General features: G+C 35.1%; 1 protein-coding gene across 1 annotated transcript in view; it reads left to right on the forward strand.

Moving 5' to 3' along the window:
- The first annotated feature begins 1,600 nt into the window (after positions 1-1,600).
- LOC131045732 ((R)-mandelonitrile lyase-like) overlaps positions 1,601-19,680 on the forward strand; it is a 64,090-nt gene continuing 46,010 nt past the window's right edge. The window contains exon 1 of the mRNA XM_059211875.1: positions 1,601-1,736. Within this exon, the coding sequence (XP_059067858.1) occupies positions 1,601-1,736 (136 nt within the window). The remainder of the gene's footprint in view (positions 1,737-19,680) is intronic.

The raw sequence follows: 19,680 nt of genomic DNA on the forward strand, positions 1-19,680 counted from the left end.
ATCCACTTAATAACCTTAAATAAGAGAATATTAACATTAAGTATTGGAATAGAAGAAACAAATACCGGTAAGCAATTAAACTTAACAATAAAGTAGATAATCAACACAATGCATCCAGACCACATAACACCATGATTTGTACGTGGAAAACCCGGAAAGGGAAAAACCACGGTAGGAATCCTACCCAAATTCAGATGATACTTCTAAAGAAAGTATGCGATACAATGAGGGGCCTGCACATGCAAGAAGGCACACTGCCTAGAGCGTACTTCTCATTACAAAAGAGTCTCACTGACTACAGAGAGGTAATAACCATCTCAAGATAAATGGACAACAATCTAGAATAATGAACTGCCAGAGATAGCATCTACCATGCCTGATTACAGTCCCGGTTAATCTCAATACTGGAGGCCTTTAACCTCTTCCTTAATCCCAATTCGATCACCTATGATCGAACAAATATCCTTCCCATATGATATTGCATTTCAAGACCACGACACATATTCCCCATGATCTTCAATGACATCTTACATCATTTTATACCAACCCTAAGGCCTAAACCAATTAGGTCGGCCACCTAAAAGATATTACAATAAGAGCATTACATAAATCCATATTACAATGATATTCCACGTCGTCTTAAGACCAAAACAACAATAACCAATCTATAGAACATCCTGAAACATCCTGGTAACGTGTAGAGTACATGTTAACATGATACCGATCCATAACCTAGATAGGTACTAGACTATTTTGGGTCCACCATACCAAAGCAATGTCTTCAATCAGTTGAAGCATGATCAAAGAACATCGTCAGTATCTTGAAATCCATGTAGAAGTTGCACTAACACCACTTATGCATCCTGTCAAGATTCCTCGGTAAAAGCTCTGGCGGTTAAACCTTAAACCAATACCAGTATAGGTTTACAAGAGTGTATGATAGCATCCTATTATCAAGTTAATACCAACTGACCAAAACATGCTCCAGGAACATGTAACACATAAATTCAAACATACTCCATTGATCCAAACATGTCGAAAGTGTCCAACAGATAGTCTCTTCTGTCGGTAACCAAAACCTGTCTGTTGGTAACAAAAACCTATCTACCGGTAACCAACTGTAATAGATAGTGTTAAAATAAATGACAAAATATCAATGCAACACATAATCAATTCATCCACAATGCCAACATTATGAAGTTTTTAAGTACTCACTTTGAGTCACTTGAGAAGTCAGTTGAGGTCAAAGTCAGAAAAGAGTTTGATGCATATAGATTTAGTAATTTGAAGAATATGATTGCTTGTGATAGAATTTTATTAGAAACTTGTATCAAAAGCATTCAAGATGCACTATCTGAAGGTGGAAGTGTCTATAAAGCATGTTTATCATTTTCTAAATTCACTGAAGGTATAGAAAAGCAAATAGAGGAGAATGAGAAATATTTAGTAGATTTATTCGTCTTTTGATCCTTTGACTGTCTTGGTGAGTAGTCAGGAAGGTCAAGTAATTACCTTGATTGACAAAATCAAGAATTTGTTGCATGATAAGGACAAGATTATAGGAAGAGTTGGTGAGCTCCATCGTCTAATTGGTCTGAAGATGGAAGCAATGTTCAGTGCTTTAAATGAAGCACAAATTGCTATGGGCATAAGTAGTTTGACATATCTTCTAGCAACAGAGATGCATGCCTATCTTTTTAGTGGTCAAATTTATATCTTGGAAGTTCTCAAGAAAGGTTGGGACAGTCATTTGGGCTCTTTGAGAAACATTTTTGCAGATACTTTCAAGTTGGTGTAAGGTAGTAAGGTCTATGTGTACATATGTCTCTGTTCATAGAAATTTTGTAGAAATTTTTGGCATTTGGATCCCCATATTTTCCATTGATGTCAAAGGGGCAGTGTAGAGTAGTAAAAAATGTCATAATCATCTGAAGGGGAGTTTTTGGAATTTTGAGTTTTGAAGTTTTTGCAGTGTATATATGTTGGTACAGATTCCAACACTTAGTCATTTTTCACTAAGTGTTGCCACCAATGCCAAAGGGGGAGATTGTTGGCAAGAGACACTGCACAACTAGTCTCATATTATCTTTGATAACAACTCAAGTCATCAAGCCTATCCAAAGTTCATAATTTGATCCTACTAGAAGTCAAAATGCAGATTGGTTACGTTTGGTGAGTTAGAACAGAGTATCCAAAATAATTCTGTATTTTGATTGGCATTTTGTTTCGATTGAATATTTTATGTTGTGGAGCTAAGTGAATCTTGGTAAATGTCTATAGTATCTTATTCCATGATTTTAACCTCCGATGAAAACCCCTACAAGTTACAAGATCCGGTGAATCATTTTTGGGATAAGCAGTGTGGTATAGCCGAGATGTGTGATTAACCATTGTGTAGATTATGTGGATCATTTTTGTGTTTGAGGATTTTTAAGATGATACGTGGGAAGCATGTGGATAATTATTTTTTGTCTACATATGCATTTGAGATCGGATTGAGCCAACAATATGTACATGTTTCATATTTTGTGAAGTGTTCTTGAAGCCGACAAGTATCTAACCTAATTTCATGTTGCGGATATATAAGATCTATTGCTATGATCATTTTGGATATCGATATGTATGTGAGAGGTGTTCATGATCGAGTGTACGTAGTTAGATGTGCCCAAGTTGAAGATTTATGCTCCAGATTAATGTTGAACAGTGGAATAGCGTAGTGCAAGGCAGAGTGTGAAAAGTTTGATTAATGAGTTTAACTGGAACTATACTCTCGCATTTGTTAATTCTATTCAATAGTTAAAACTCTCTTGTAATCATTTGTAACTCTTTTGTATGAAAGTGATCCTTTCGGGGTTGTAGCCCTTTTCATATTTTGAGTAGTGATCTCTAGGCAGTCTGCCTGAATGCATGTGCATTTCCTTGTAAACTTCATATTTGAGTATATTGATTTTGTGGGTCTCATCCCCACCATGGTTTTTCCCTTAACTGGGTTTTCCACATACAAAATCTTGGTGTTATGGTGTTGCACGATTGATTGCTTCATGTTCTTGCATATTTCTTTTGTTAATATGAATTAAATGGTTGAAGATATAATTTGATAAAGTTAAAGATTGCATAACACTAATTCACCCCCCCTCTCAGTGTTCCTTGTTTCCAATAGTAATGAATTTAGCCATAAGAGCTATGAATGTAGGAAAAGAATATTTTAGTGAAACAACAACACCTCTACTTCTTCATTCAATAAAAATGTAAAATGCTATGACTGTCAAAACTATGTTCACATAACTAAGCACTACAAATAAAGATCTATAAAACATAAAAAGAGAGAAAATGTAGAAACAAAAAACAAACCTGATCAAAATGTTGCAGTAGAAATGAGGGAAGAAACCAAGCATGTTTGGGTAGAGAAGAAAAAGGACAAAAATGAATCAATTCTTATTGTACAAATAGCTCTACATGTTGAAAGAAAAAACCTTTTGGTTGTTGACAATGGGTACTCCAACCACATGACAGGAGACAAGAAAAAGTTCATCAAATTTGAAGATTGGAATGGTGGCTCAGTTAGATTTGGTGATAATTCTTCCATCAAAATAAAAGGAAAATGAACATTGATCATTGACGGTAAATTGAAAGCACATATTCAATACTATGTTTAAGGATTAAAAAACAACTTAGTGTAATTAAGATGTGTGATAAAAGCTACAAGTTTAAATTTGACTACAAGGGATGTGAAATAAGAAAGGAAAGCAATGGGAAATTAGTTGCAGAAGGTAAGAGAATTGATGGCAATGTGTATCACATGAAGGAATGCTATGAGTCACAATGTATGATGGGACAAGTAGATGAGAGATGGTTATGGCACAAAAGATTAGGCCATATAAATTTTGACAATCTTGTCAAAGTAAGATCAAAGGGATATGCAAAACACATACCTAAGATTACTAAACCAGTCAACACCATCTGTGATGAGTGTCAAAAGGAGAAGAGAACCAAGGTGAGCTTCAAGACAAATGAATATTCTATTAGACATAATAGATCACTAAGAGGAGGAGGGGATGAATCAGTGGTTCTCAAACTTTTAACTTTTGCTATCCTATGTGAGCATGCCGGTTGATAGATCTAACTCAATGTAGACTTACCAGTTAGTGGGGAGACAAACACAAATTTAATCACACAAAGGGACATCACATAACACTAGGATGTATGAGGAAAATCCAAGATGGGAAAAACCTTGGTGAGCAATGCTGTTGGAGTCGACTGCTCCAATCCAGCCTCAAAATCAAACCTCTATTATAATATTTAGTACACCAACCCAAAGAGCACCAACCCCTAACAAATTTATGGGCTACAACCCAAAGGAGCTACAACCCCTGCACCAAGCTACATCTCAGTGATCTCAAAGACAACTTCAAATATAAGATTTGTAATACTGTTACAAGTGAATCTTATAACCATTTCATATACCTTACTTTCTCAGTGAGATACCTTCTCTGCAGCACTGACTCACTTCTCTTGCTGATTTTCACTTGTTGCTTCTCTTTCAATAATCCCTATGGGTACACCTCTTCTACTCTTCTTCTCTACATGATCTCCTCTTTACAACTCTGCACTTTACCAGTGCTCAACTCTACCGGTCCATTGTCTTCCTTCTCTGCATCTCTCTTCACTTTTTCTATGTCGGTATAACCACTACCGGTTTTTCTCTTAACTCTCCCTCTTGTCTTAGATACTCTCTGAGCACTTGGCTGATTTGCTTTCACATGCAAAAGTAACACACTTCGCAGCAGCCCAATGAACTTCTATTCAGCAGCAACAAATAATCTCTTTGGCCTTCATACATATAACCATATTTTCCTGCCAAAGCCCAATTCAAAAACTAGGTGGTTAAGGTTTCCTCACCATCCTCAAGGAAAACCAAATCCAATCAAATCCTTCTCGATCTGATCTCCCTGATAGCCAACTATCCATCTCCACAATTAGCGCACTTGCTTGATCACACCTTCCTTTTCCAGTAACCTACAATCAATCTGTCGGCACACTTCTTGGGAAATCACCATTAATGGCATGATGGGTTGCTTCAACTACTCCAATCTGCTCGATTAGTCTATCCTCAATCCTCTCTTGTCCATTTAATCTCAAGCCGTGTACTTCTGCAACTCCACCTCAAGCTTCCCAGTCTCCTTTAATGTTGACCAACTCTACACCTACCCCATCGGTGTACATTTCATCTTCATCTGATGTAGGTTTGCCACCTTGACTCCATGTGGCATCCATGTTGACCATATGCCAACTTGGCTCATTCATGTTGGTATAGATAGGGTCACCAACCAACTACTCTACCGGTTCCTTTTTTCCTGCCAGTATACTAACCTTGCTGGTATCTTGCATTCTACTAGTTAACTCCTCATGTCTGCACTTAGCTAAACTATCGGTGGAACACTCAAACTGGTCACCAGACATGCATATCCTAAGTGTGCTCATTCCCACAAAGTGGAGAGTCTTCTACATCTACACCTTGTCCATATTACCAATGAACATGCATATCAGTAAGCACAGCTGATGACACAAGTCATCAAACTTCACTAGACTCCTTCTTCAGTCAGGACATCCATCCTCTATCTACATCGACTTAGCTATGCCTTCTCCCTGATCAGCTCTAACCATGTCTCAACCGGTTTGTCATGTTGACAAACTCATCACTCTTCATCTATACTGGCATCTCAACATACCTTATTAGTCAATCCAGTGCATAGCTTTGATTTCATTCACTTGAGGCATTCCTTTTTTTTCACCAATGGATCCAATTAGAAACTTTGAGCACTTGCCTTTACCTCATCTTCCTTATCTCACCAAACTATGATGCACACAATGCATAATAGGAGATAAGCTCCACATACCGGTGGAGTGACACCTTGTCTTCTGCATCCTGCAATGCACTCATGTGACTTCCCTATTAGTGCAACATATCTTCAAACAGACACATGTGATCCTATGTGGGCACATTCACTATTAGTCATCTCTCCATATGGTGATTGCAACTTCATCAGGTGGGAGTCCTGTTGTCCATCAACCTTACAACATACCTGTTCATTCTTCTCTTCTAGTGTTGATGTGATTCAAGTAAGATTTTGCCTCTTCATCATAAACAACCACTCAAACACCTTGCTCTTTTGTCAGCACATCACTTGCCAGTTGACATACTCTCCTTGCCGAGGATACACTATGTTAGTAACCTATCCATCTCATCCACACAAGCCAGACACTAACTTGTGTACCGGTGTCATGAGTGATCACTCTTCCTTACCTTATCGGTGTTCTGCAACACAAGGTGATATCAAAGATATCACATCCTATACTCCTCCTTGACAGTGTTGTACATGCATCACTCATACCGGTAGACATCCTATACTGGTTGACATCAATGACAACACAATGACAACATATTCAACATCAAGACCATTGGAACTGGTACATACAGATTTATGTCGCCCTACTAGGACAAGACCTCTAAATGGTGAAAAGTATTTCATATTGCTCATAGATGAATTTTCAAGGATAACATGGGTTACGTTCCTACAAGATAAGTCGCATGCATTTGAAAGATTCAAAATTTTCAAAAAAATGGATGAGAAATAAAGTGGATACAAGCTGAAATGTTTGAGATCAGACCGAGGAGGTGAGTTTACATCAAATGAGTTTGAAGATTACTGTGAGCTACATGGAATTAAAAGGCAATACTATTCTGCTAGAAAACTACAACAAATTGGTGTTGTGGAAAGAAAGAACATGCCAGTCAAAGAAATGGCAAGAATAATTTTGAATGTGTCAAATCTACTTGATGTTTATTGGAAGGAGGTTGTCCATACAAATATATACACCTTAAACAAGGCACAATTGAGAGTGAACAACAAAATGACACCTTATGAGATATGGTATGACAAGAAACCCTCTATCAAATATTTTAAAGTTTTTGGAAATAAATGTTTCATTAGAAGAGATGAGGATGGACTAGGAAGTTTTGATGCAAGGTGTGATGAAGGCATATTTTTAGGCTACTCAACTAACAACAAAGCATACAAGTGCTACAAAAAATGCCTTACAAAGATTGTTGAGAGTTTAAATGTAAGAGTTGATGAAGATTTGCAAAAAGGGAAGCATAATGTTGTAAATCAGTCTGAGGAACCATGTTATGAAGAAGAAGAAGAATCTGAAAAATGGAGAAGAAGTCACTAAATAACCATCCAACAAGTACATGTGTGTAGAAGTATCATCCTGAAGATTAGACTATAGGTAGCAATAATGGAGGTGTACAAACAAGAAGGAAGCATGATGCAAAAATTGATCAAGTAATTTTTTGCCTCTTGACTGAAATAGAACCAAAGATTTATAATTAGGCCAACAAGAGTAATCATTGGATTAAGGCAATGGAAGAAGAATTGCAGCAGATAGAGAAGAATAAAACATGGGATTTACTACCATGACCAACTGATAATAATGTTATTGGCACAAAGTGGGTCTACAAAATTAAGGTGAATGAATATGGAAAGGTGATAGAAACAAGGCTAGGATGGTTTGCAAAGAATACTGACAGGTAGAGGGCATAGATTTTGAAGAGACTTTTGTCCATGTTGCCAGACTTGAGGCCATGAGATTGTTTCTAGAATTTTGAGTATACAAAGGTTATAAAGTCTATCAAAGGGATGTGAAGTCTACATTTCTAAATGGCAACCTTGAGGAAGAAGTTTACATTGAGTAGCCGGAAGGATTTCAGTTACATGACAATGAAGACTTTGTATGTAGATTAAGGAAACCATTGTATGGTCTGAAGCAAGCACCTAGAGCATGGTACACCAGGCTCGACAAATATCCACATTAGAAAGGATTCAAGAAGGGATGTGCCGACAATAAATTATACATTAAAACTAAAGGTAATCTCATGATTATAGTTGTTATTTGTGTAGATGATATTATCTTTGATGGAAATAAAGATAGTTTATGCAAATAATTTTTTGATCAAATGCAATCAAAATTTGAGATGACAATGTTAGGAGAACTATCCTACGTTCTTCGATTGCAAATATCACAACTGAATAAAGGTATTTTCATCTCCTAAACCAGGTATGCTAAAGACATGTTGCAAATTATTCAAATGGAATATTCCAAGCCTGTTAGTACTCCCATGGTCACTAGATGCAAGTTAAGTAAAAATTATGAGTCACCTAATGTTGATCAGACCTTGTATAGATCTAAGATTGGAAGTCTATTGTATCTAACTACCTCCAGACTTGATATTATACAAGAAGTGCATATGGTGGCAAGATTTCAAGATGACCCAAAGCAATGTCATGTAAATAATGGTTTATGGTATCTAAAGAATGGTGATTTCAACTTAGAAGCATTTATAGATGCTGATTGGGTAGGTTGTGTGGATAACATAAAAAGAACTAGTGGTGGTGCTTTCTTCCTTGGTGACAAATTAGTTTCATGGCACAAGAAGAAATAGGAATCCATCTTTTTATTTATTGCTAAAGTCAAGTACATAGCTGCTACTAGATGTTGTTCACAAGTTGCTTGGATGAAGCAAACACTCAAGGACATCTAGGTAGAGTATGCAAATACCATCTCTATCAAATGTGAAAATTTGAGTGCCATTAACATCTCAAATAACTCTATTATGCATTCAAGAATTAAACATATAGAAATTAAGTATATTTCCTTGATGGAGAAGGTAGCTGAAAAATAAGTCAAGGTGGAATAAGTAATTACTAGTGAGCAAGTAGCTGACATCTTCACAAAACCTTTGCCTAAGGACACTTTTGAATATTTGAGAGTGAGGTTGGGTTTTGTCCCTCCCTCCTTCAACACTTAATTGGACATAGAGGTTTGTGGTTCAGGGGGAGCTCACAACTTCAAATTATACACACTTGAACCCATGTGTGCTCCCAGGGTGATGGAGCATAATGGTTATGGTTCTTAGGGAGAGATTATTGTTGGACAGGATTAGAAAAATGATATTAGGTGTTGTTGCTGTGTAAGGGGGCCAAGATGAGCAAGGTTAATAGTTTGTTTCTCTACTTTTTTCCATTGTTATCAAAGGGGGAGAAGATATGTGTGGTTGACATCAATTGAAAAGGGGGAAATTGTTTGCATTAGATTGTCATTGATGTTAACATTGATAGTTCTGATACTTAATATAAGTACAGATCCAATAGCCAACAAGATGAGAGGGGGTGGGGGGGGTGAATCATACAAACTTAATCATCTATAAAAACATCAGATTCAACCTCGGTAACATATATATTAGTCATATAACCAAAAACTGTCAAACATGCAAACTCAAAAGCATATGAACAATATAAACCTCATAACACCAAATTTAACGTGGAAACCCAAATAGGGAAAAACCACTATGGGATTTCAGACCCACTAAGAAATATACTCTTCTAGAGTATGCTCGGTTAAAAGAAAATCCTATTAAAGATTACAAACACATTGCTAGATGTGACCCAGTTAAGGGATTTCCTTCAGATCTGTTAGGATCTTCACTTTGTTAGAAGTGATCTTGTCAAAGGATTTCAAACACTCAATCAGAATGTCACCTTGTTAGAGGATTTACATATAAGACTATTAAGTCCACTCGGTTAAGAGATTTCCTGTCACTTTTACAAAATAACACTAATACAATCTATCTGCAACTTCACATCTAAAATGGTAAAGAAGATTCCTATTTGTTCAATACAATCTAGATATAGAACTAATCTTGTCTATCTGTTGGGCATCAATACTCTGTTATTCTAACAGGTCTTCAAGCTTCTGTGCTCGGTAATCACTATGTAGCATCCTTGTGTATACACTTGCCTACATACATTGTTTATCAACAATTTCCTATTTATAAACAATCTTTTAACCACTTAATCTCATTGATCACATTTCCCATGATCAATCATAGCCATTAGATCTTCAATCTTGTCCAAGTTCATTGTATCTTTCGATCTGAAAATGTTTTACCCCACCTTGGAACTTGCACATTCACCTTGGAACTTGTGTTAGGGTAATGCGGTTCAATTTGAGCTATAGATCTTCTTGCCGACTTTCCATTGCCTTAGATTCGCTTAACAAACTTCTTCCATGGCTTGCCAATCATTGATCCGCTCCAACTCGTTAGCTTCTTTCATTAAATATCACATGTAAACATTTAATGCATTCTGTTATAGCTCGGTTACAACTCGGTGAATACTAAACTTCACTCGGTAGACATTCTGTCTTCATTAACCGACTGCGATAACCTTAGGGTTTACGGACTAGGTTCCTTAGGGTTTACCGACTAGGTTCTTTGCTTGATAACATAGTATAGTATTAACCTTTACATTTTACAACATATGTATGATGTTAAAACAATCTAAAACATCAAGATCTCATCATTGTCTAACTCGGTAGTAGTTGCCCATTGAATATCTTATCCCCTTATTCATCATATTCTTTCTTGTGTCTTTACCGACTTCTTTATAATCTTCATATCATACTTCTCAAGATATGGCAACATCATACTGAATTAAAAAATCAATTTCTTGACATTAATGACAAAATAATAATATCAAGATAGTAAAACATCTTTGATCAGTTATGTCCATAATCATCAACAACTTTCTCAATATCCTTATAACGTAATATTGCCAACAATCTCCCCCTTTGGCATTGATGGCAAAACCAATTGATTTGACCTTTAAAAGATTTGGATTGCTGTGATTCTGAAATGCTTGAAATGCTCTCCCCCATACATTAGACTTCTCTTCTATTTCAGTCTTTATTTCAATCTGTAGTCTTCTAGTCTTCTCTTAGTCTTCTCCCATATATTCTTAGTGTTCTCCTCCTTAGGTCTTCTCTCCCTTAGGTAGGTCTTCTCCCCCTAAGTAGGTCTTCTTCCCCTTTGACAACAATGCCAAAAAGAAAAAGAACTAAAACATAATTTCTTTCTGTAAGAAGTTATTGCTTGCTGTTGGGTATCAACTGAGTCTCAGTTAGAGCATTTGTTTATAATTCCTATTCCTTGTATCATTCTCTATATTATTCCAGTATTAATTCCAGTACACTTTCAAAAAAACATTCTAAAGTGTATCACTCCAGTATCAACTCCCCAAAAGATATTCAATAGAGTCATCGAAGTGATGCTTTCACCAAACTCGGTCAATGAGTAAAAGATAGGGGTAGGACCCCTAACTTACTTCTGAGATATTCAAAAGTGTCCTTTGGTAGTGGCTTGGTGAAGATATCAGCAATTTTCTCCTTTGTGTTAACATATTCCAACATCACTTTCTTCTCTTGAGCTTCTTTTCTAAGATAATGATATTTGATAGATATGTGCTTTGTCTTAGAGCACATAACAAGGTTCTTTGAAATATTAATGGCACTAGTATTGTCACAGAATATAGTTACTGGCTCGGTAACTTTCTCATTTATACCTTCCAATAGTTGTTTGATCCATGCAATGTTGGTACAATTCAGTGCTACTGCAACATATTCAGCTTCAGCTGTTGACTGAGAAACACATCCTTGTTTCTTGCTAAGCCAACTCACTAGTCTTTCTCCTAAGAAGAAAGCTCCTCCACTTGTGCTTTTTCTGTCATCAATGTTGCCTGCCCAATCAACATCAATATAAAATTTTAAACCAAAATCATTTCCTTTCTGATATACTAAGCCATAATCTTTAGTGCCTTTTAAGTATCTGAAAATTCTTTTGATTGCCGTCATGTGTATTTCCTTAGGATCTGCAGAGAATCTTGCAACAATACCTACTGTATGTGCTATATCTGGCCTGCTGTGAACAACATATTATAGTTTTCCAATCATGGATCGGTAGAGTGTCTCATCAACAGATGCAGATTCATCATTCTTTGATAGTTTACAGTTGGTAGTCATAGGAGTACTTACTCGTTTTGAATCCTCCATTCCAAATTTCTTAAAGATTTCCTTTATGTACTTGGATTGAGTAATGAAAATCTCATTTTTCATTTGTAGTATCTATAAGCCTATAAAATACTTTATCTCACCGATTAATGACATCTCAAATTCTTTGCTCATTTCATTTCCAAAGTTCTTGCATAAAGAGTCATTTCCACAAAATATAATATCATCAACAAATATGGCTGAGATTAGTATTCCATTTTCATCATTCTTCATGTACATGTTGTTGTTCTCACTTGTCCTTATAAAACCAATCTTAATCAAATAAGAGTGCAATCTCTCATACCATGCTCTAGGTGCTTGTTTCAGACCATATAAAGATTTGTTCAATTTACATACCTAATCTTTATTATTGTCTTCAACAAATCCTTCAGGTTGTTCAATGAAAACTTCTTCTTCTAATATTCCATTCAGAAATGCAGATTTGACATCCATTTGATGTACCTTGAAGTTCTTGAAAGCAGCATGTGCCAACAATGTTCTTACTCCTTCAAGTCTAGCAACAGGTGCAAAAGTCTCACCATAATCAATTCCTTCTTCTTGGGCATAACCTTTGCAAACTAATCTTGCTTTGTTCTGAATGACCTCACCTTTTTCATTTAGCTTGTTTCTAAAGATCCACTTTGTACCGATTACATTTTTGTCCTTCGGTCTTGGGACTAGTGTCCATGTGTCATTCTTCTTGATTTGATCAATCTCTTCTGTCATAGCATTTATCCAATTTTCATTGTTAAATGCCTCTTTCACTATTCTCGGTTCAAATTCAGATATCAAACATGTGTTCTGTCTTAGTTTGTTCCTTGTCATCACTGGATCATCCTTATCTCCTATAATCTGACTTGGTGCATGGTACCTTCTAACATACTGGGCTAATACAGGCTCGGTAGGCTCTGTATGATCTTCTTCATCACTCAGTAACTGGATATTTTCTTCATTTTCTTCAACAGTTATCTCGGTAGGACTTCTCGGTTGCACATAGACAAATTCATCATAGTCTTCCGGTTCTTTGGAATTTCCTTCATCATTTCTTTCTGCAAATTCATCAATTTTCATATTTGCACTTTCTACTATTTTGTTAGATGATTTGATCAGACATTTAAATGCTTTGCTTCTAGAAGAATATCCTAGAAATGTTCCTTCTTCACTTTTCTAATCAAACTTGCCATTTCTATCATCTTTATGAACGTAGCATTTACTTCCAAAGATCTTAAAATAACTTACATTAGGTTTCTTGCCATACTAGATTTCATAAGGTGTCTTCAAAGTACCTTTCTTCAATTGAACTCGGTTCAAGGTGTAAACAGTTGTGCTTATTGCTTCTCTCCAAAATGTTTATGGAATCTTCTTCTCAATCATTAGTGTTCTAGCACAATCCACAATAGATTTGTTTCTTCTTTCAGCTATTCCATTCTTCTGTGGAGTTCTCGGTGCAGAGACTTGTCTTTTTATACCATGATCATTGCAAAATTGGTTGAACTCATCAAATGTAAACTCTCCTCCTCTATCTGATCTAAGACATTTCAGTTGTCTTCCTATTTCATTTTCAACTCTTGCCTTGTACCATTTAAAAATTTGAAAAGCTTCTGATTTTTCTTTTAAAAACATTACTGACATCATCCTTGAATAATCATCCACAAATAATATGAAATACTTATCACCATAATAACTTTGAACTTTCATAGGACCACAAAGATCAGTGTGCACAAGATCTAAAATTCCCTTAGAAGTGTAGGACTTACTTGTAAAGCTAGATCTTGTCATCTTACCCATCTGGCATCCTCAACACATAGCATTCTTAGGTTTTTCAAGACTCGGTAGACCTCTTACTCGGTGCTTCTTACTTATTTTGATCAGATTATGAAAATTAACATGACAAAACCTTTTATGCCATAACCAGGTATTATCAATCTTTGCATGCAAACACTTATTGTGAGTTGAGTCAAGGTGAAATGTATTACCTTTTGTTTGTGTCCCGGTAGCAGCTAACTTTCCATTCTTGTCATGAACTTTGACAATTCCTTTCTAAAATTCTATTTGGTAACCTGTGTTGTTTAGCTGTGCTACACTCAACAAATTATATTTCAAACCTTGAACCCAATAAACATCATTGCATCTTGCATTATCAAGAAGTGTTATGGATCCTTTACCTCTTATCGGACATGGTGCATCATGACCAAGTCTAACATAGCCTCCATCATAATCTTCTAACATAACAAACTTGTGTTTATCTCCTGTCATATGATGTGAGCATCCACTATCTATAATCCAAGAATCATTAGTGTTTATGTGAGATATTAGGGTTTTTTCTTCATACCTTTCTTCATCTAATCCATCCTTGATAGCCACATAAAAAACTTCCTTTGTTTTAGTCTCATCTGATTTATCATCGTCAGATTCCTCATTAGCAATTAAGCATGTCTTTCTATCTCTTCTTCTGAAGTCTCAGTGTCCTCTGTAATGATTATCTTTTGTCTGTCATCTCGGTAATCTCTCTTTTCAGCGAAATCTTTGTCAAGACAGTTAGAAGCCATATGTCCAATCTTATCACAATTGAAACATTTCAAAGGTAGTTTTCCTTTATACTTACCTTTGCTTCTCGGTAACCTTTTGGCCAATAGTGCTTCAAACTCTTCTTGCTTTCTGATTTCTTCATACAGTTTGTGTACCTCCTCCATGTTCTTCCAAAATCTTTCACTTGCTCCACTGTGATCTCCTTCAGAGTACTTATACTTTCTTTCATTGTAATCATTAGATTCATTCAGATGAAAATAACTAAATGCAGATTCAACTTTATTTACCGATGACCCACTATTATCAAAATTACTTAGCTCAAATGCATGTAGCTTACCAATAGTAGCATCCAAAGAAATTGACATATTAGGTACAAACCTCAATTCATTGATTGTAGAGACTCGGATTGCATAGGTAGGTAGAAGGGTTTTTAACAATTTACTTGTCACATCCTTTTCTTCAATAGTTCATCTTGCTCCTTTGATTTGATTTACAATCTCCTCTAGTCTTGTACTATACTGGGTTATGTTCTCACCTTCATTCATCCTCATAGATTCAAGTTGTCCTCTTAAACTATCTACTTTTGCTCTTTGAACATGTTCATCTCCTCCATATACAGATATGATCTTAGTCCACATTGCCTTTGCATCATTGCAGCCTTCTAGATCATTAAACTCATAATCGATCAATGCAGATGTTATTTCAATCATTACTTGAATATGTTCTTGCTTCGCCTTTATCTCTTCCATAGTCAATGGATAGGTGCTTGATGCAACAAAATCATTCTCCAGATAGTATATAGCATATTCTCCATCTCCTGATAGATGTAGCTTCATCCTTTTCTACCATGTAGAGAAACTTGACTTATTCATCTTAGGTGCATCCCTCTTATACATCTTTGGATCTTTAACTCAAGTGCCTTTAAACTTTTCTTTCGGAGTCCAAAGCTCTGATACCAATTGATAGTTCTGATACTTAATATAAGTATATATCCAATAGCCAACAAGATGAGAGGGGGGGGGGTGAATCATAAAAACTTAATCATCCATAAAAACATCAGATTCAACCTCGGTAACATATATATCAGTCATATAACTAGAAACTATCAAATATGCAAACTCAAAACCATATGAACAATATAAACCTCATACACCAGATTTAACGTGGAAACCCAAATAGGGAAAAACCACTGTGGGATTTCGGACCCACTAAGAAATATACTCTTCTAGAGTATGCTTGGTTAAAAGCAAATCCTGTTAAAGATTACAAACACATTGCTAGATGTGACCCGATTAAGGGATTTCCCTCAGATCTATTAGGATCTTCACTTTGTTAGAAGTGACCTTGTCAAAGGATTTCAAACACTCAATCAGAATGTCACCTTGTTAGAGGATTTACATATAAGACTGTTAAGTCCACTCGGTTAAGAGATTTCCTGTCACTTTCACAAAATAACAGTAATACAATCTGTTTGCAACTTCACATCTAAAATGCTAAAGCAGATTCCTATTTGTTCAATACAATCTAGACATAGAACTAATCTTGTCTATCTGCTGGGCATCAATACTCTGTTATTCTAACAGGTATTCAAGTTTCTATGCTCGGTAATCACTATGTAGCATCCCTGTGCATACACTTGCCCGCATACATTGTTTATCAACAATTTCCTATTTATAAACAATCTTCTAACCGCTTAATCTCATTGATCACATTTCCCATGATCAATCATAGCCATCAAATCTTCAATCTTGTCCAGGTTAATTGTATCTTTTGATTTGCCATTGTTTTACCCCACCTTGAAACTTGCACATTCACCTTGGAACTTGTGTTAGGGTAATGTGGTTCAATCTAAGCTGTAGATCTTCTTGCCGACTTTCCATTGCCTTAGATTCACTTAACAAACTTCTTCCATGGCTTGCCAATCATTGATCCGCTCCAACTCGTTAGCTTCTTTCATTAAATATCACATGTAAACATTTAATGCGTTCTGTTATAGCTCGGTTACAACTCGGTGAATACTAAACTTCACTCAGTAGACATTCTGTCTTCATTAACCGACTGCGATAACCTTAGGGTTTACCGACTAGGTTCTTTAGGGTTTACCGACTAGGTTCTTTGCTTGATAACGTAGTATAGAATTAACCTTTACATTTTACAACATATTTATGATGTTAAAACAATCTAAAACATCAAGGTCTCATCATTGTCTAACTCGGTAGTAGTTGCCCATTGAATATCTTATCCCCTTATTCATCATATTCTTTCCTATGTCTTTACCGACTTCTTTATAATCTTCATATCATACTTCTCAAGATATGGCAACATCATACTAAATTAAAAAATTAATTTCTTGACATCAATGACAAAATAATAATATCAAGATAGTAAAACATCTTTGATTAGTTATGTCCATAATCATCAACAACCTTCTCAATATCCTTATAATGTAATATTGCCAACAAACATTTGGTGGACAAAGATACAAAGATGATAAATGTCATAGAGAACAAGTGTGGATTGACTCAAAAAAAGTGTTTTTACAACATAACATAACACACCATGTTTGTTCCACATGAAGATATAGAAGACAAGAAAGGGATGTGTTACTAGGACTTGCAAATTAGACAAGAAGACATAGGCTATTGAGTTGGTAAGGTGTTGAGAAAACTAGTTTGATTCAAGAAAAAGTTTAGTTAAAGTTATGCTAACACACTGTGTTAGTCGCATGTGGTTATAGGGAGTATCAGTCACACTTTGTTATAGGGAGCGAATAACACATTGTGTTATCGCTATCACTATTTTGTAGTAAACTCTCTGTATTGACAAAAGGCTGTGTAGTGTCTACCCTTGATTTGACTTATTTGACTAAAGTTGACTTTCATATTATGTTTGATATACTTATCTAGACTATATTTTGATGATTTGGATGATGATTACTCATGTGCTTTAGTGACTTATGATTGATGTTAGACACTATTGGACATATGTTATTTTGATTATATATATGGATGTTGGTACTATCATGATTGATCATGTGATTTGATGATATATGTACTCGATGGATTTTATATGCTCACTATGTGATGGATTATTGATAGATTAGATTTATCATGGTTTTGATGGTGATTATGATTATGCTAACCCTACTTTATGATTACATATGATGAGATGTTTATGAGATGTGTTTGACTATTGTTTGAGTGTCTTCATGATAGAGACGATTCCACATCACTCATTTGCGAGCAGGATGTGTCATCATGATTCTCTATCACTTGCTTGTTCTATATATGTATATGTATATGTGGTACTGTTATTTTGTGGTTGTAAGATTTTGTAAGTACCAGACATCGACTCCACCAAGCTTCACCATGAGTATTCAGTGTCTTGACATTATTCGCCATGTCAGTTAGTAAGCTTGGTCTTTTGGTATTGTGAGTTTAGTTTATGCCAATTGATTTACTTGTTTATGTTAGAGTAATTATGTGGCTCTTGATGTGTAATTTTATATTTGGTAACGTTTATTTTAAAAGTATTTAATTTATGAGTTTTGAATATTTAATTATCTGGTATTTATATTTATTTGATAATTAACGTTTATTGATTTTATGATTATTTATTTGATAAGCCTTATTGTTGTTTAATATTTATTTAATATTTGTGATTTAATCTTCAATGGTATTTGATTATTTAATTATTTATTTGACCTTCTATGGTTTGATATTCACTTGTTATCTTATATTTATTTGGTTCTTTAATTTATTTTATTATCATTTGGTTTAATTGATTTTAATCCACATTTAGATTATTTATTTACAACTTATATTTATTTAATAGTTTGACTTTTATTTCTAAGTGGGGTGTATGAACACATTAAATTAAATAAAGAAATAAAACATTTCCCACTTAGCTGGATAAGAATATTTCATATACTTTACCTACCCTTCACTCTCATTGGTTAAATTCAAAATGGGTGAATAAATTATATTATATGGCGGGTTGGTAAAATATACTCCAAAATGGCATATTTTGATTGGCCGAAATTGAGGCTAGGGTTTTGGATTATTATTGCTTTTTATGTTCTTTCCTGTGAGGTTTTTCAGGTTGGTTGGCTTTTCTCTGGAAAATTTCTCTAGCAAGTTTTCTTCTTGGTTTTAGATTTCTTCTCTCTTGGTTTTGGCTGGAGCTTGGATTGTATTTGGTTTGGCTTCTGGGAGCTCTTCTTCAACTTCATTTCCATTACTTCAAGTTGCAGGTTGGAGTTCTTCACTTTGTTTTTTTTTTTTCAATGGCTTTTCTGTGTATGCATTGTGTCTGCAATGTTTTGGGTTTGGGTTGAAATAATACTTTATTCTATAGTTCTATTATTGCTGAAAGAAAATATTTGGGGAGGAACTATATATTATTTGGGATTTGCATAGTTTCTGAAATATATGTTTTTGGTTTCCTGTGTATGGCATTTCACAGCTCTGTGAGAAATTGTTTTGAAGTTATTTGATTTAAATCTTGGTTTATCGATTGAGTTATTTTATTGTGTTTATACCCAAGTATTCCTTGTTTTTGGGCATTTCTTTTCATATGTTTTTTGAGTCCTATTGTTAAGTCTATAATTTATTATTTTACTCGAAAGTTATCTGAGTTTTCCGTAAGTTTTGTGCTAAAGCATTGTTTCTACAAAAGCGATGTTCTGTATTGCATTTGCGTTGTTCTATATTGCAGTTGCACTGCTCTACGCAGCATAAGCATTGTCTTAAGATGCATACATGTGAATATGGAAACATAAGCATTGTTTCAGAATGCATATGCACGATTCTAGAATGCAAAAGCATTGTTTTGTGTTGCATTTGTGCTTTTCTTTTTAGCATAAGTGTTGTCTTGCAAGGCAAAAATGCTAACCTGTTCGTGTTTTGTATTTTCCTAGTTTTGGTTATTTTTGAAGTATTTTCTCGAATTGATTTTTGTACTAGAGGCTTTATTTGAGGTCTGTTAATATTTCCCATTTCTAGGTTCGATTAGTTTTGATGCATTTTGATGGTTTTGAGTATATTTGTTTCTCTATGTTTTATTGATATTTTATACTCTCTTCCATGTGGATAGGCCATGGATGATTGAGATGTTTTCTATGTTGTTTTGGACCAGCAAATGAGTAGGCCTTGTTGTGATGTTATTCTTTATTTGATGGCAACATTTGATGGCTTGATATGCCTTTGT

The sequence above is a fragment of the Cryptomeria japonica genome, chromosome 9 (genome assembly GCF_030272615.1).
Source record: "Cryptomeria japonica chromosome 9, Sugi_1.0, whole genome shotgun sequence".
Taxonomy (NCBI): domain Eukaryota; kingdom Viridiplantae; phylum Streptophyta; class Pinopsida; order Cupressales; family Cupressaceae; genus Cryptomeria; species Cryptomeria japonica.